At 43.9% G+C, this 15,249-nt stretch overlaps 1 protein-coding gene across 1 annotated transcript in view; it reads left to right on the top strand.

Annotated features, from left to right (window-relative positions):
• STRC (stereocilin) overlaps positions 1-15,249 on the top strand; it is a 378,265-nt gene that overhangs the window by 188,083 nt on the left and 174,933 nt on the right. The window contains exon 14 of the mRNA XM_085646154.1: positions 8,238-8,381. Coding sequence (XP_085502280.1) covers positions 8,238-8,381 — 144 coding nt within the window. The remainder of the gene's footprint in view (positions 1-8,237; positions 8,382-15,249) is intronic.

The raw sequence follows: 15,249 nt of genomic DNA, 5'->3' as shown, positions 1-15,249 counted from the left end.
GCCGCTGGCAAGTAAAAAACTAAATGGGAGAAGTCAGTGTGTGGATATGGCTGGCGATACCTGGCTCCCCCCTCCCTGGAGGATCTGCCTCACCTCAAGTTTCTGTCATCAAGCTGACCTCAGCTGTTGAACCCACATCGTCAATCAACCCTCAGAACAGCCCCTGAATAGGTGATTTTTTTATCTCCATTATTTTCTTACAGTGAGACTGCAACATTTTTCATTGGACCAGACCTCTGACTGCAAGCCACCTTAACAACTCATAGTTTAACTAACTTCTTGATCCCAGTTCAAGTCAAAAGACTTGTAAGGACTCTGTGAAGTTTGTGAGCAATTTTTAAACTGTATTGACTTTACTGGGCCTCTGTTGACATTTATGTTCATACAGTAACACGAAATAATAAAAAAAACACTGTCTTGATCTAATTTTCACTTTCACGTGTAGTGTTTTTAAATTAATATATTATTTAAATCATACTATTGTTTGATCAATGTGTTCTTTATCACTCAACTAAATAGCAATTGCCCTTGTTGATTTGCATATTTCCCAATCTCTTCAGACACTAACGTCCACATTACAAGACGACTAGAATTACTGGGAGGTCCAAGAGTCACTGTCCAAATCAATGTCCTGAGGGATGCGATAATACTGCATGCAGCATTATCTGGGGTGATTTCCAGAATAATTCACCTGGTGAAACTACAGAAAGGCGTGGAATTCTGGAAAATCATTGAGAAATCGATGTAGAAACAATGGTTTCCATTTGTTATGCCAAATTCCTTTGGATAACTATAAGAAATAACTAATAATACCATGGTAATTTGTATGCCAGAATTATTGATTCCTGCACTATTGGTAATACCAGATACAGTAGTACTGCACCTGAATTACTACAAGACCACTGAAGTGGGCTCAAGTGCAGGAACAGCCCATACAGGGGAATATGACAGACGACCATGAGGGAAAACTATATAAATAATTAATTTCCCCCCGCCGTCGTCTGTCGAAATCGGATCCCACCCTGCCCCACCACTCTTACCTGCATGGGCCGGGCTGCTCAAGTGTTTAACATAAGATCAGAATCAGAAAATGCTTTATTCGATTTTAGACAATTAATAAAATCATAAAAGCAGAATTTAAAAAGCAATTCAAACCGATAAAAATTAACGACACAGTATATAAAAACATCAGACCCGACAGTAGATAATTTTCAATATTAAAATCTAACCAATTATGCTTTTCCTCATAATACTTTTCAAAAGTCCAGTTGCAATACCTATAGAATACAAATTATCCAGTAATTGTAAGAATAGAAAAGCCGAGCGACATTGCCGCCAGGCTTCTTGCTTCAGAAAAGGCATAATCCATCTTGCTCATTCTTTGGAATAAAATTTACAGAAAAAGGTCACGTGCATTGTTGTTTGTGCAGATATATTATCACATGGACAATTACAGAGGTCCCTGGACCAATCATTGATAGCTGGAAATGTGACCAAACAATGGAAGCTATCAAACCAAAACCTAGTGAGGACGTATCTGTCGTACCCACCAGTACACCACACTAGGTACGGTTGAATGGAATGGCTGGCCAGGGTCAGTTGATGCTGGATCACCAAACTTTTCTTAAATTCCACTGCGATTCTAAGAGACTCAAGATGTGTCAGACATAAAACTTTAAAATCTTTCCTAGGTATAGAGCACATGGTTTCTGGACTAGTATAAAAATTGGGTCTGCTCAGGTCATTTAAAACATTTCTTACATAATTCAGCCAGGGGATTTTTTTAACCTGATCCAATCTCATGGAGTCCTTAATAATTTCTCGGTTCAACCCTAAACTGGGGGAGGTCCAGACTCTATGCCAGAGCAAGATTGGTTGTATTTTAATTACATCGGTTATGTGAGAGATCCCCAATTCGCTGTGGCAGTTGTAAACAGATGTGCTCTGGGGGACAGCTAAAATAAACCTTAAAAAAGCATTTTCCACTAGCTGAATTGGGGAAGCATCATAAAAACCCCAAACCCCCGCCCCATATATTGCAATGCTTAAGCATTTGGCTTGGTAAATTTTGAGGAGGATCCCCGGGGGCCTTTTGCCCATTTATTTTTTTTAATTCATCACCGCCGCAGTCGACGTCTTAAAAAGAAGGGTCCTACTCTTGACGGCCGGTCCCCAGGAACCTGTATCCTCAAATAGAACACCTAGGTAGGAGAACGTTTTGGTTACTTCAATCCTTCCAGTCCCGGCTGACATTCTTTTGTTTTTCCCCTTCCTGCATGACATCACAAACGTTTTCTTTACATTGAGTTTAAGGCCCAGATTATCCATAAAATCAATATAATGGGTGAGGGCTCTCTGTAGTCCAAGCTGGGTTCTAGCCATTAAAATGGCATCATCCGCGTAGAGAAGAGAGACGATCGGCTTGTTATTAATTTGTGGAGGATCACTCGCCCTGGTCACCAGTTCCTCTTCCATGGCGTTAGTATATAATGTGAAAAGGAACGGGCCAGGACGCAGCCTTGTCTGATGCCCTTCTCCACGCGGAATGGCTTTGTGCCCTCCCCGTTTAGTCCATACCTCACCTTGGCTGTGGCCCCCACATATAATTGCCTCAAAAATTGCACGAGTGCGGGCTCAACTTTCAAGTCCTCTAAAATTTTCCACAATCTGCTGTGGGCAACACAATCGAAGGCGGCAGTAAGGTCAACAAAGACCACGTAAAGCTTCCCAGGCTCAGCTTGGGTATACTTCCCCATTAGAATAGAGAGATTTAAAACCTGCTCAATTGTGCCCATCCCTTCCGTAAACCATCTCGGACCGGACTTAAAATATTATTATCTTCTGCCCATAATTGAAGTCTATTCAGAACGACTCTTCCAGCTATTTTCATGAGCGAATCTAAAAGGGATATGGGTCGATAACAAGTTGGGTTTTCACGATCCCCTTTTTTAAAAATAGGAATTATCACAGACTCTGACCAGGATTTAATAAAACCCTTTGCACAACAAGCTTCTAGAACTCGAGTTAACAGGGGGGACCCCAGCTCAGTGGTGCATTTGTACAAGTCTAGAGGTACCCCATCGGGTCCTGGTGCCTTGCCTCCTTTACATGCATTAATGGCCGCTAAAACTTCATCGTGAGTGATATAGATATCAATGGGCGAAAAATCGGTGGAGTCTCCCGATAGTTGAAAATCAGGAACTGTAATAATATCCTCGTTCCCCTTATTACTGTAGACATTGGAGAAAAAAATCAATCCACGATTTCTCATCAATAGCAACCTCTATCTTTGCTCCCTCTTTGTTAGAAAAAAACGGAGCCTTTACTGCCTGCCAAAAGGAGGTACAATCCTTGCGCAGGGATGCTTCATAGAGGTTGGTTCAAGCTTGTTCTTTAATTTCTTTCTTACGGTTTTTCCTAGCGAGGTTGTATGCCTTCCTGCAAACTCTGATTTCCTCTTGATCTCTCTCTATTCTATGAAGTGCAGACTTTAGGGATGAATAGGTTTTGGTGCAAAAACTATCGAACCATTCATTATTCATTTTAGATGAACCCTTAGGGGGGAGACTCAACGTATTTTGTACGACTAATGTAATTAAGGAGAATGCGCTCAATATATCCAAATGAGAAGTACCTTCTTGCAGGCACTCTACTATAGGGCCCATGGCCTCGGTAATGATCTTTTTATTCAACAACTCTGGTTCTTTCATCCCCCAACATAGGGAGTAACCTTTCTGACGGGCCCGGACAATATCTTGATCCAGACCAAACTATTTAAAGTAGATTGTATACCGGTTGGAGGAAGCACTATGTTGATACTTAGGGGAAGGTGATCACTCAAGGCGTTGGAGTGAGCTGTAAATTTATCAAACCAATTTGCGTAGCGATTAGGAACAATAATAAAATCTAACAGTGATTCAAGTCCACGACCAATGAACGTATAACCAGAGTCCACTGGTGGGGTACACAGCAAGTTGGCAAAACCCAGATCAAAATATGCCATGACTTCATTAAATCTTTCACTCCTATCTGAGTGAGCAAAATGGACCACATGGTCGTTCTCTTCTATATCTGTGCCACTTGTCCCGCATTCAGCCTGAGAACATATACTAGCATTAAAATCACCACCCCAAATCGTAATCACATCCATCCCTTTTGGGACTGCTATTTTGCACAAATCATCATTGAGGCTCTTTAAAAATTCACTCAGTTGACCCTTGTCTATATTATTATAAAAAATTACAGCCACTACCTTCACTTGCAAAAGCAGATGAATAGTGACAATTTGATAAAAAGTGGTTGACTTTATCATTTTAATATTTTGGACCCTCAGCACATTTGAAATATAAACACAAATCCACCCTTTGTGTCTCCCATGAACTGACCGCACTGCTGCAGTGTGAAAAGTCTTAAAACCATCAATATGTATCTCGTTCAACAACCACGTCACCTGGAGACAAAGGATATCGAAGTTGTTAATAAAGTCCGTACACACTGGATTATTCACCTTTGTTTGGAGGCCAGCAACGTTCCAAAAAGCCACTCTAACCGTCCCTGGGACAGATTCATCTGATATATGAATCACCTGGCCACTCGAATCCTGGCTTTGGCACCCCTCCCTCTGCACTTCTTCGTCCAAGCTAGGGACAATAACTGGACTGAGTGATACATCTATAGATCCTCCCCTACTTGATAGGTCGCTCTGAATGGCTTTTAATGGCCCCACAATTCCTGGTGAGGTTAATTCGCAATAGTTTTGAAAAGCCAAAGAAACATTAGGGTTATAGTAATAATTACTTTTTAGGAGCGAATCATCTACTATAGCACCCCCACTAATAACTTCACTCTTGGCTGCATTTAGTTCCCCAGAGGGTTCCATGAGACTTACCCTCGTGAATTCTTTGGAAACCAAACTTGCGACAGGATTATAATGATCTTTAGTAACTAGAAGTCTATCAACCTCATCTAGAAATTGAAGGGGCCCAAATCTGTTTGTTACCTCTAGATTATAAGTCAGGTTACTATTGGTCTGTGAGCCTGGATGTACGGCTGTATGCTCATTAAACATTCTGGGCTGGTAGAAATAACCCAAAGGAAGAACTTTAATGCCATCTTTCGTAAAATCATTAGCACCGGTTCGAACAAGGATTTCGTGAACCAAAGCTGGGGATCCCCGAGAGAGAACGACACAATCCCCTCTGAGCGTTTTTCTACTGGTTCCCACCTAGGGGACGCGTCTTACCATTTTAAAAAACGAGAACATCTCTTGTGTCAGGCCTATGTTACTCCCTAGGCAATGAATGGCTTTGTTCCTCAGGGTAACCCAGGTCTCTTTTTCACCCACAGAGGGCAGAGGGACATTAGCCAAGACCAATGTGTAGGGAGCCGCAGCAGGGGGAAGATTTAAATTAAAATGTTTGGAAGAAAGTTTCTGCTTGTTTACCGCGGATGCTCCTGGACTAGGACGTGGGTCAGATAGAAATAAATTGCCCCATCTAGCTTCATCTCTGTCTCTCTCACTCTCTCTAGTTTCCACAACCTTGTTTAGTGAACCACAGAGTGGAGTTTTCTTCATTTTCGTGGATCCTAGTGTTCTACTAATTCTCTCCCTCCCAGATATATGCTTGCTGTTTCCTGAGGCGCTAGCTAGTAAGGTCTTATTATGATTTGTAGCTGTTCTTTCATCTCTGCAGGTCTCAGGCTGTCCAGTTATCACTTCCTTTGTAGGGCTCATACACCCTAGGATGGATTCCAGGCCAGTTTCTATTTTATCTAATCTCTGCTCCTCCATGGTGCCAATAGATTCTAGAATAAATTTAGTAAGGTCAGTTAACAAACTCATCAGCCCAGTCAGATTATTGGTGGGGTCGCCATTACCTTTACCTTTACTTTTTATACATAATGCTCGTTCTTTACCTTTAGTGGTGGATAAAATATCTTTCCCATGATGTACTTTGGGAGCGGGTTTTTGCTTATTAGAGACAAGAGGGGCTTTATGTATCAATGGCGGTAAGGTTACAGGGGTGGCCTTCATTTTAGAAATACACACTCTTTTAGGCGGTGGCAATGGTTCAGCATCCAGATCACTTAGAGAAATCTCGTCTCTGGGGGTCTGGACACAGCCATTATGATGTTCCACGAGCATGCCATGTGTGGTAACATCCTCCCCTTGTGCATTGTGAGGAGGCGTTTTCGCCCTGCTATTTTGAGATGAGCCATGTGAATCTTTGTTCAAAGCCTCCTCTACATTTGATATTTGTTTATCAAGAGCAACAAATGCCCCTGTAAGATATTTCATCAGGGACATGTTAGTATCTTTGGCCTTATGTACTACTTGCCCAGTAATTGAATTATGCAGCTTTCTCTTTCCCATATCATAGATAACTGTCGCCCCCAACCCAAGTGAAGCAAACAGGCCCCAAAAACTTAGTAATTAACAAAAAGTACGCCTCCTTTCCCTAATACATGCCCCCAAATAGGTAGTAATACAGATGAATCAGTCAATAGATTTACCACAGTCACGAAGTCCGAGATATTGATCCATTACTCGTTTCCCAGAGCCAAGAGGAATGGCCCAGACCAGCCTCTTTCGGACTATGACGGGCTCAGACGGCCCCGTCTTGGGCCAGTCTTCGCCCTGGCGCCGTCCGCGCGCGTCCCGCATTGCGTGACTGGTTCCGGTTTAAATGAAGTTGTGCAGGGGCCGGGCAGAAAGTACAGCGTGCTGATAGCCCAGGCAGGGGATCTCGCTAAAGTGCAGGGTTCAGAGCAGCAGTCTTGGTCCGTTGCGGAGCGGTCTCCCACCTTCCCGTGACCGACTCCGGTTTAAAAGAGGTGGTGCAGGGGCCGGGCAGAAAGTATAGCGTGCCGATAGCCCAGGCAGGGGCTCTCGCTACAGTGCAGGGTGCAGAGCAGCAGTCTTGGTCCGTTGCGGAGCGGTCTCCCACCTTCCTGTGACCGACTCCGGTTTAAATGAGGTGGTGCAGGGTCCAGGCAGAAAGTACAGCGTGCCGATAGCCCAGGCAGGGGCTCTCGCTAAAGTGCAGGGTGCAGAGCAGCAGTCTTGGTCCGTTGCGGAGCGGTCTCCCACCTTCCTGTGACCGACTCCGGTTTAAATGAGGTGGTGCAGGGGCCGGGCAGAAAGTACAGCGTGCCGATAGCCCAGGCAGGGGCTCTCGCTAAAGTGCAGGGTGCAGAGCAGCAGTCTTGGTCCGTTGCGGAGCGGTCTCCCACCTTCCTGTGACCGACTCCGGTTTAAATGAGGTGGTGCAGGGGCCAGGCAGAAAGTACAGCGTGCCGATAGCCCAGGCAGGGGCTCTCGCTAAAGTGCAGGGTGCAGAGCAGCAGTCTTGGTCCGCTGCGGAGCGGTCTCATATAACATAAGTTAAAGCAAGGTAGTAGCTGGGAAGGTCTCCTTGCAATCGTCTATTTGTAAACTGCTGAACAGCGCGTTGTGGAAGATCAGGTAAACCTTGTAATGTTGCTAAACACTTTCTTATAGGTGCATGCTTCAGGGACCTACCTGACAGCATTTCTTGACTGTAATGTTTGTCGGATCAGACTAACAAACTATGGGGCATATCAGCAAGGGCCGGCGATAATTATCGCTCAGCGCTCTTAGCGTGAGGATAATTATCGCCGGCCAACTCTGAATTTTATCGCGGCGATAGCGTGCTATCAGCAACGCTTATCTCCAAAGCAATAAAATTCCGAGCGCAAGCTGCCAATTGTGAGATTATCGCTGGAAATATAGCGATGATCCCACAAGGTTTGGTGATAGCTTGCTGATAGGAATAGACATACTTAGCCATGATATCCACCCTACATAGGATATCATGGCTAAGTCAGAAAAATACCAGAAGTAAAAAAGCAGCATTAACCGTGGTTAGCGCTGCTGTTTTTTATCGCTAACAGGGTTAACGATATCCTTGATAATAGGAGAAATGTCGCTTAGCGACATTTCTCCTATTATTTTACTCTGGAACGCCCCCTTTGCATCTCATTAGAGATGCAAGGGGAAGCGTAGAGTAAAAGGGTGCTAACATGCAAATTTGCGTGCTAGCACCCTGTCTGTTGCGGATAGGGCGCTAGTTTTATCTCTGCTTTTTTGGCTTTTAAAGCCAAAAAAGCAGAGATAAAGCCCTTGTTGATATGCCCCTATAACTCTCTGCAAATGTCTCATCATATCACTAGCATTGTATAACCATGTTCATGTTCTCTGATTCTTCTCTCCCTAGGGTTATATTCCTGAATATGAGGTATGGCCTATGCCACTGGCCTGCTTTCTACCAATTGTGCCTTTAAAGCTCTTACAGCTGCACATGCGTATGCTGCTTAAGAATATCAACCAGTATGGACTAGTGCCCTGGTCCCCACATCAGGTACTAATTTTCTTCCATGTGCATTGCTTCTAAAAATAGCAGCCATCAAACATGAAATCATTATAAACTTAACAAAACACTGCAACTATGTTTAAAAAGTAAATCCAATATGTATAGATTTGTCATTGTACTGTGCAATATATTGTGCAATATATTTGTCTTTAGAATGCATAAGATGTCCGATTTAGTGATTGATTGATTGAGTGGTTGGTTGAATTTCTTTTTCCGAATAGCTTGATAATAATCAACAACATTACTGTAAAAAAATAGACAACATGTATTTCTTTGACAAATTTTGTTTTCGCTGAAATGTAAAGCCCATTTTCAAATGCAGATTTTAGTATAGTATGAATGATAATGTAAGGCAATACAGGACTGTAATACCTGGCGATGCCCATAAAATTACAAATCACTTGCTCGCCCTCCATACTCTTCTTCTGCTGCCAGCAACTACTGTGCGCTGCCCCTCTCTCACAAGGTCCCGGGATTTCCGTCGCCTCTGCGCGCGTTCTCAGAGTAGTGTCAGTGTTTCGCATTGGACAGGTCTGAAATTTGACAGTCAGCAATGCTCAGAAAAGCAAACTCCTCCTCCCCGCCCAGCTCTCTCCTGATTATCCAGAACTGCCCGTATCCATCAACTTTGCTCCAGGACACACATCCACGGGACATCAAATGATTATTTGGCTGGTTGTTTCTGCAGTAGAGACTGTAATTACATTGTGACACAAGGTGACTGTGCCTAATTCTCAAAGCTGGGTTAGTGCAGGGTGCTGACAAAGCCTGAGGCGTAGGGCAGGGTCAGGATCAGAGGAGAGGTTTCCACTCCAGTAGGGCAGGGTCTGGAATGGATTAGGGGTGGCCGAGCAGTAGTCCTTCCTCTCGCAGCCGCATCCGATGCAGGTACGAGTGGTGGGGCTGTGGGGATTTCAAGAGACGACCACGAGGGAAAATGTATTTAATTTTCCCTTGTGGTGGTCTCTGGAAAGCCCCCCACTGCTCTTACCTGCAGTGGCCGCGTCTGTCCGCTCGCGGGATTTCTGTGGAACCTAGCCTAGCCTAGGGCTATATCATATGGCATATTTTAATTAGCTCAATAAAGTGCATTCAAATCAAGAGCATTTGGAACAGTGATACTACACCCTTTGTGTTTCCCTTTTCCCAGGATTTTTTTTTTCAATTCCTGAAAATGTTGTGGTCGAATAGTCAAAACCGTGCAATTCCATGTAATTCAATATACAATGAAGAAGGATCTATAGACCTATGGGAAAGAGAATAGGCAACACGTGTACTTGTGCTGGGGCCCAATTGTCTTGTTTTCCATTTATCTCCAAGAACCCACTCTGGTCGATTGAACCTTTTTACTTGCCCAATAGCGTGGAGGGAGCAAACACAATTATCAGAGAATATTTTCTGCAATTTGACATAATTAAGGACTCGAAACTCAATCTCTATTGCTCTCGGGATTTTATTACCAACATAAAAATCTGCAGATATAGGCACCTTAGCACAAGGCACAACAGGTAAATAGGCACTAACACAAATGCTACTCTACGAAGAATCCGCATTCGACTAAATATAAACAAAAGTACAACTTCTAAAAGCATGAGGTAGATAACTACCAAGCCAATGTCAATATTAGGAATCATTAAACAAAAGCATCTCTGTCCCTACTCAATGCTAGATGACATCCCTGCTTAACATTCCCTTAAGACCCAAGAAATCGGGAAAAGGTGTCAGAAGTGAAACTTCCTAAGAAGTCTTCACTTAGAGAGAGCTTGATCTAAAGTGCTCCTTCTAGCTTCTCGCCCACCTCTTCTCTGTCTCAACCCACGGGGCGCTGTCCCTAATACAAAACCCCAAATCATAGAACACGCCCTCCGGGACACCTCCTCGACCAGGTCTTCTTCCAGTAATTTTCCATCCAGAGCTGTCCATCCTCCATCGTCCATCGGCTTGGCCTTGGATCCCAGACACCGTCCGCACTAAGAGTTGCGATTGGCACATTCCAAAGTACTCCCATGTCTGGCTTCCCCCATAATTCAACTCTTAGACAAAGACCTTTTCTACTAACGAACCAACTGTCCTTGCACCTACGGTGGGATCATGGGATGGAGAAATACTTCGCATCTTTTAACTTTACAATTTACTGCAGCCCAAAACCTCTACCAGAATAAATCATTGCGGCCTACCGCATTCAGTTAACATAAGAAATAATAGGCCTTTCTTCTCAACGATATATGTGCATTCGGGCCTCTACTCGGTTAAACATGCTATTAAATCACATTCTAAGCATTAGTGCTTTTACTTTCATATACCTGAATAAGCGACCTACATGAGTAATTTTAATCATGTCACACGTTTAACCTAATACATTGCATTGAACGGAAACTAATCGGCATGCATTTTACTGAATACATTCACAATATGTGTTCACATCTCTAACACTTCTATGTTGCGATATAGCTAATACATTTCTTAATACATTTCGCACGACACATCTAAATATACATTGATTATATGCGGGTGCCAACTAACGGTGAATATGATGCACCCCTACAAATTTCAAAACCTTTAGGCGCTACATCAGTTCCCCCCTTTGATGACAACTGTCATCACACCATCATATTCTCATTTCTCCCGAAATAAGAAGCTGATCTAAACGGTACTTGTTACCATTCTACTCTGTCGGATCCCTTCCATCCTTTTAAGATTCTGATATTGACGGTCCTGCAATCTCGCCATTCTCTGCTCATTCGCTCTGAGGGCTCTTTCAACCCTATTCCCTCTGTACCATTTCCAGGCTCTTACGAATCTCCACAGACAGATCACACAAACCACAGCAATTATTATTGGCTTCAACACAGATCCAAGAAATCCCATTCCCAAGTTCGCAAACCAAGTCCCCACTCGACCAAATCCTTGACCAATCTTTTCCCACACATTCTCTTCTGTCAAATCTACTATTTCCTTATGGATTGTGGTAATGTTGTCTATGTATTTCTCCAGGTCCTTACTATTGTCTGGAATATACGTGCAACATTCCTGGACCTTCAGCAATTTACAGACTCCGCCCTCTTTTGCCAATAATACATCTAACACAAGTCGATTCTGCAAAACCATATTCCGTATCGATAACATTTCTCCATTCACCAACAGCAATGACCTCGCCGTATTCATTGACAATTCATCCACCACAGTCGCCAATCTTCTTATTTTCACATCATTCAGGACCACACCCAAACTAGGTATAGTCACTCCGAATATATCACCAATCACCGCTCCTGCACTTACAGCTCTACGCACCTTAGAATGACGTCCCGTCTGTAGTAGATTCAAATCTTCAGCATGATAAATCTTTGGAAAAATGATAGCCAAATAACACGTACAATTTCACATATGCTTTCCTCCCACATACATAATACACAGTCGGAATCACCTGTACCGGACCTTGCAAGAAGTTCTTAGCAGAGTCCTCCATGGTAAAGGTATGATCACACGTACTATGCCCCACTGGAACCTTCTCCTTAGGAGTTTGAGGACGGGCAACACACAATTTACCCTTCTGTACTTCATCTAATGCAATCGGTCCATAACTTCCCTTAGATTTGTGCAATCTCTCCTCATCAGTCCAATCCACTGGACTATCTCCTGTATCTCGTGTCTGGGTCAGTTTTCTATACCTATCCTCTATCTGACCTATGAACTTCTTTTCCGTTTCGGACAACCAACATGTCAAATTATGTCTATGAGCATAAGCTGTATCTAGCTTCACAGTCGGTATGAAATACTTCCGAAGTCTATCCTCTGACTTGTAATAATCATACTTATTCAAATGCTTATATGCCGGAACTTCAGGAAGTACTGTATCATAATTTGAAAAGAAGTACTCAAACTGTTTCCTTTCTTTAAACAAACTAAGCAATAGGCTACAAGAAATCCCATATGTCAATGGGAGATGATGGTATCTAATACCTTCGTCTACTGAATCAGGCAACTGCATGCACACATAACAATCCTTCGCATCCATCGCATCAACATACTCATACAACAGCTTCGCATAAGCATTAAGTTTAAAATTAGCTCTAGACAAATCTATATGAAACATACGACTCTCCTCAAGCGTCCAAGCTCTCCGATCTCTAATAGTGACCCCTCCCTGTCCTAGAGTGGTAGGTGTGGGTGTTCCCTGAACCTCCCCCTCCTGTCTATGGGCCACCATGTACGAAATTACTACTACTGCAAATATAACAGCTATCACTATCCCTAACAGTGTGCCTATCACTATTTTGGCTCTAAGGTGTGTATTTCCAGGTTCCGCCATCTTTGAAATGTTCTCAATGTTCAGTACAGTCTCTGCTGACACAAGTTTCTTTCTCATCCAGCAATTCAGTTCAGCTGCTTCTCTTAAACCGGGGAAACCTCTAACAAAGTTCAATTTCTCATCTCTTTGGATCAGGAAGACTTCCCTAGTTCTTCTTCGCCTTCCAACGGAAAATCCCTAAATTTATTCTTCTTCCTCTCGGGCCTAGGTTATTTTCTTTTCAAACTTTATATACAGCAAATTTTACAATCAGTCCAGAATAACTGCCGATCCCAACAGCTCTAGGACCCCCTGCAAAATTTCAAGTTTAAGGGTTGTCAGTTCTTGGGGAGCTGGTATAACTGCAAAGGTTGGGAAGTCCAGCGTTTCCAAAATCAGACCACGGATGATGCTCAAAAGTGGCGGATTCAGAATATTGATAGTCAATATTCCTTCGATCTCCAATCCTGGAATCCTCAACAACACTTCCACTCTCGGAAACGGGAAACTGCTGACCAGTGTGATTGATCTCAACCTTCCCGTGTTCAGTAAACCTGGCATCAGTCACTGTGTATGCCCACTGTGGTGAGGTGTACTTTTGGCACGGCACTCTTGTTCTCTTCGATCTTCTCAGAGCACCTTGGGGTCGATCTTCGTCACTTTGCTCTGCTTCTGATTCTTCGGAAACTGGGGCGAGATCTGTTCTTGGTGCCGATCTCAAGTTTACCCGTCTCTGACTCACGGGTACCCTGTGCACTGCTTTCTTCTTCAGCAGAATTTGACTCGGTATTGCCCACTGCAGCTCTTTCTTCATCTTCCGAGTCCGTTTCAGTGTTACTTTCACGTTCCCTTTCTGCTTGGTTTAGTGCACAACCAGCTGCGTCAGCAACCCCTACAGCTTAACTTGCCCTCTCAGATGGCTCTGCCACCTCAGCTGGGTTCTCGTTCTCGAGAGGGACTGTTTCTCCCAAGGGTGCTGGAACTCTACGGGTATGGGAGGCGTGTACCCAGTTCGGCAATCCTCCACACTGCACTGCTGTGTTCGTAACTAGAATGATTTGATATGGCCCACGCCACCGAGCATCCAGGCAACTCTTCCTCACGTGTTTGCGCACCTATACCCAGTCCCCTGGGCACAAGTCGTGGCACAGGTCACTTGTGGCTGGAACCGTTGCTGTCTGCACCTGCTGAGACACAGAACGGACCACGTCAGCCAGGCCTTTACAATAGTCCAAAATCATATCATCAGTGATGTTAATCAAAGCAGTGGCAGGTATTGCTGGCAAGCGCATCGCCCTTCCCATAAGAATTTCATGGGGTGACAATCCAGTCCTCCTATCAGGGACACTACGGAGACTCATGAGAACTAAAGGTAATGCATCTGGCCACTTCAAAGATGTCGAAGAACACACTTTCGCCATTCGGGCTTTCAAAGTTCCATTAACTTGCTCCACAATGCCAGAAGCCTCTGGCTGGTAACTGCAGTGCAATCTTTGGTCTACATTCAAGGCAGCACAAAGCAGCTTCATGATTTCACTGTGGAAATGCGTTCCTCTATCTGATTCAAAAGAGGTTGGAAAACCGTACCTCGGGATTAGTTCTCTCAATAGTAACTTAGCTACAGTGAGTGTGTCACACCTACGTGTCGGGTAAGCCTCCACCCACCTGGAGAAGACACATACTATGACTAATCTGTACCTCAACCCATTACACTTCGGCATTTCAATGAAATCCAGCTGCATTCTATTAAAAGGTCCACCTGACCTACCTATGTGACTCAACGTCACAGCGGTCCTCTTTCCTACATTCATCTGTTGACATGTAACACACCTCTGGCACACAGCTTCAGCTACCGTCCGAAACTTCGGATTGTACCATGTCTGGCGAAACACTCGCATCATTGCATCTCTGCCAAGATGTACAGCACCATGTATCAACCTCGCCATGGGATTCAGCAAACATTCCGGTAACACAGCTCGTCCATCATTCGAAACCCATATATCCACATCTCCCTTCTCGCATCCAGCTCGTATCCAGCTGTCCTGCTCCTGATCAGAGACTCCATCTTGCAGCTGCTTCAGTTCCTCCCATGAGTCTGCCATAGCTAACATCACATTGTAATCTGTTTTTTCTTCGCTTTCCACAACATGTTTCTCAGTAAAATTACATCGCTGTTCTGCACAAAATCGAGCAACTTCATCTGCGTAATTATTACCCAATGACACAAAATCGTTTCCTTTAGTGTGTGCAGAACATTTAACAACAGCAATTTCATCTGGGCCTTTTGCAATGCTTCCAACAATTGTCGTACATAATCCCCATTTCTGATGGGTGAACCAGAAGATGCCATAAACCCTCTCTGGGACCATAGCTGTCCGAAATCATGAACTACACCAAACCCATGTTGACTATCCGTGTAAATCGTTACACGGATCTTATCAGCGGCCAAACAGGCGTGGGTCAAGGCAATAAGCTCAGCCACCTGTGCGGAGTGTACTCCTTCTAGACAAGTGGCTTCAACCACCCCTGTGATGGTACACACAGCAAACGCTGCTCTCAGTCGACCAA

Source organism: Triturus cristatus, chromosome 3_1 (assembly GCF_964204655.1).
Source record: "Triturus cristatus chromosome 3_1, aTriCri1.1, whole genome shotgun sequence".
Classification (NCBI taxonomy): Eukaryota; Metazoa; Chordata; class Amphibia; order Caudata; family Salamandridae; genus Triturus; species Triturus cristatus.
This window is presented reverse-complemented; position numbering and strand designations above follow the sequence as displayed.